Below are 3,464 nucleotides of genomic sequence, written 5' to 3' on the forward strand. Positions count from 1 at the left end.
TGGACAGCAAACCCATATCAGTGTCACAACAAATGATTTATCCAAAATTTGAATGGCATTTGGGACGTTTACAGGTGTGTGGCTGAGGGGTTTTCATAGTTTCTACTAGCCGATTGAATGAGTTTCTAAACTGGAAAAGTGGGCAGAGTAGTGAGGAGGCTGAGGAGGAGTAAAAGGAGAGAGGTGGCCTACCTTTGTTGTTACACGGGTTGCTGAAGCTGGCCTGGCCGTGTGTCTTGAGGTGACTTGTGATGTAGGCAGCGCTCAGCATTTTGCCACAGATGTTGCAGGTCACTTTGCCTTCATGCCTGATCATGTGGGAGCGCAGACGGTCTTTGGTAGCGAAGGCGGAGGTACAAGCCTGCGACAGAAAACCGGTGAACCCTGCTTTGTTTTTTTCTCTCAACGCACAAGAAACCCAACAATCACTGGGATGCTTACAACAAAAGATTTCATCTTATACATTTATTTAATGTTTATTTAAAAGGGTACCAACTTATCAATTAACATCAGTATAAAATGCAAATGTGAATATGCAGGTGATATCTGTAGTCCCTTGGCAGGTAACAGATAACAGAAATAAAAAAAGAAAGACAAAAAAAACACAAAAAACATTACAATTCATAAAGAGGACAAAAGTGTGTGGACAGTCAGTCAGCGGACAGTCTGTGTTGTTTTTACTGTCACTGTCATGGTATTTTAGTTATTGTCATTGCTGTTTGAATTTGTTGCTTGTGTTGATTGCTGTACAAAGACGGCGTGTTGCCAGGGGTGGCATGGCTAATTTTGCACACTGCATGATTTTTTAACCATTTTCAGAGATAGTGGTATGAATACTTTTATCCACTATTGTGGTTGTGGTGGATTTTTGCACTCCTTCAGTGGCTGTGCCTGGTGCCATATATATTGCTGTATGTACTGCACTTGTCTGATGTCTTGTTGTTGTTTGTTGACCATGGTGCACATGAGTTTCCTCTTTGGGGGGTTGTACTATCCTAAGTACCCCATACAACCCCACTTCAAAATAAATCCAAACTATCCCTTTAACATTGTTGATTTAGAGCATAAGGAGCTTATTTTATTTGCACTTATCTGAGCAGTGAAACTGATAAAAAGTGCAAAGTAAACTACACTGCAGCTGTTAGACCAGTGGCACTGCTGAGCAGATGGCAGCTGATGTTGTCTAATCTGATCTGGCCTATTAAATCTGATTTAAGCTGATCACCATTTATCAATGACGCAAAACTAAACTCAGAGTGAACATGACAGCAGCGTGCAGAGAGGAGGCGGAGTCATGACACTTACCGTTACTTGGCACTTAAACGGCCTCTCTGAGGAATGGACATGCTTGACGTGACAGCTTAGGTGATCAGGTCTGCAGAGTGAGATAAAGACGAGGAAGAAAATGTCAATCCTGCAGCTTTGGCTTTACTAGCAGCATCACTTCATTAACATAAGAACATGTTTATTAATGCAGGAAATGTTTCATGATTCACATTTCAGTCATGTTGTTAACAGACGAAACTGCTGAAGAGAATCTTCATCAGACTTCATCAGGAAGCATCAAAACTTTTCTAGAAAAATACAAACAGAAAGTGCCGCAATTTTTTCATCATTCAATCAGAGGACGGCTGAGACTGATGATGACCTGAAACTGCTTTGCATCATCAGCCAGATGATAGTTTTTTTTTTGTTTTTTTTTTACCATAAATCACAACCTCATATGGTCCCAAGACATAAGCATGTGAATAAATGGAGCAAATAAACTGAACATCAAATACATCATTCAGCATCTGTGCAGTCGAAAAAAAAAAGGCAGAAACTCTTTATTTCCTCCCACACTGAAAACCGCAGCGCATTACAGCTTTGTTCTTACTTTTCACAATAAAAGCCCTTTAATTGCATTACTGTTACCCAGAGGGAGCTTGTTCACCTGCTGAGGCTGCAGTGGTGTGTTGATCAATATATTAAAATAACTTAATTTTGCTCTGTCCTCTTCTTTAACTTCGTATTTAATGCAGTACCATAAAACTTCAATTAAAAGCCTGGGCTATTATTTGCTTAAAACACTGAACCTTTTCTTTGGGACAGACGTCCGTTACATTTATTTATTTAACCTGTTGGGACCTGAGCAAACTGGCTTTTTTTTATGACAAGACATGAGAAGAAGGTAATTAGCAATGAAAGAGGAAATGGCCCAGAGGTTAACAAGATGTCTGTGAAAAGAACAAGAAAATTGAATCCTATGCAAATTGGTTTCATTTCTTTCAAAAGTATAGGAAAAAGACAATAGGCAACCTGGCAAGAAATGTTGGACAAATTGCAAGAAATTAGTTGATTTATAAAGTTATTCTTAAAAAGCTGGGGAAAAACAAACAAAAAAAGCTAAAATTAATAGAATTTAATATAATTTTTAAGCACCTTTCCTGGGGACGTTTTTTAATTCGTTCATTTATTTATACTAATTTTCAGGTAATTTTCTTGTACTTTTTTTTTGATACGTTTTTCTTGGTAATTTTTGGTCCATATCTTCTTTTGTTGCTTATTGCCTTCTTCCCATGTTTTTCTAAGAAATCAAGCCAATTTCCTCAAGATTCAAAGGGTTACATAATCAACGAATACATTGCCTTCAAGTAGTGTTTCCATGCACCTTTTAAAAAAAATGTTTAGTAAAGTTGTCCACATACCTGGAGAAGCCCTTTCCACAGACAGAGCAGATGTAAGGCTTGTGAACTCCACCATCGTGGGAGCGGACATGGTACGTCATGCGATCCTTCCTCTTGAATCTCTGCTGGCAGATGGGACACTCAAACGGCTTCTCGTCAGAGTGCGACAGCTTGTGGCGGTTGAGGTGGTAGACGTCTCTGAAGGCCTTACCACACATGTCGCACCCGTGATTCTTTTTCACTGGTTTGGGGGGCTTCTTAGGGATACTCTGCTGCTGTTGATGCTGCATCGGGGTCATGATGCTGGTGCCTGTGGATGTTGACGTGGTGGCTGTAGTCAGGATACCAGCTACAGTAGTGATGTATGAAGGGTTTCCGCTGTTCTCGCGCGGTACAGTGGATATGAGCGGCACCATGGTTGGGGCTGTTTGTGTCTTCTTAGGCCGTGAGACCATCTTAATGCCGGTGTGGCAGGACTCGTGCCGTCGGAGATGGTAGCTGTCCCGGAAAGCCTTGTTGCAGTAGCCGCAGATGAAGGGTGTCTTTGATTTGGGCTCCTTTTTGACCACGGCGACTGGAGGCCCTCCACCACCTCCTCCTCCAGTCCCACTGGCCACATTGTCTTTAAGAAGTTCTGCAGCACTGACGGGGGGTTTCTGGTCCAGGGGAATTGGCAGCACCGGTTTCTGATCAGGCGGCTCCGTTCCAGAACTGAGCAAAGGCAAGAGGCTGTTCCCGGCTACCTGGTGCTGGTGATGTAGAGCCTCATTGGCCTGCTGTAATGAGAAAGACAGAGCC

The 3,464-nt window shown here is 41.9% G+C and overlaps 1 protein-coding gene across 1 annotated transcript; it reads right to left on the reverse strand.

Moving 5' to 3' along the window:
- Positions 1-72: 72 nt before the first annotated feature.
- On the reverse strand, positions 73-3,448 carry LOC121965065 (vascular endothelial zinc finger 1-like; the record flags this gene model as incomplete). The annotated part of the gene is made up of 3 exons (XM_042515233.1): positions 73-361; positions 1,306-1,375; positions 2,688-3,448. Coding segments are annotated over 3 exons (1,120 nt in total), but the record flags the coding sequence as incomplete, so codon positions are not given.
- Between the last annotated feature and the right edge of the window lie 16 nt (positions 3,449-3,464).

The sequence above is a fragment of the Plectropomus leopardus genome, unplaced genomic scaffold (genome assembly GCF_008729295.1).
Source record: "Plectropomus leopardus isolate mb unplaced genomic scaffold, YSFRI_Pleo_2.0 unplaced_scaffold18460, whole genome shotgun sequence".
Taxonomy (NCBI): Eukaryota; Metazoa; Chordata; class Actinopteri; order Perciformes; family Serranidae; genus Plectropomus; species Plectropomus leopardus.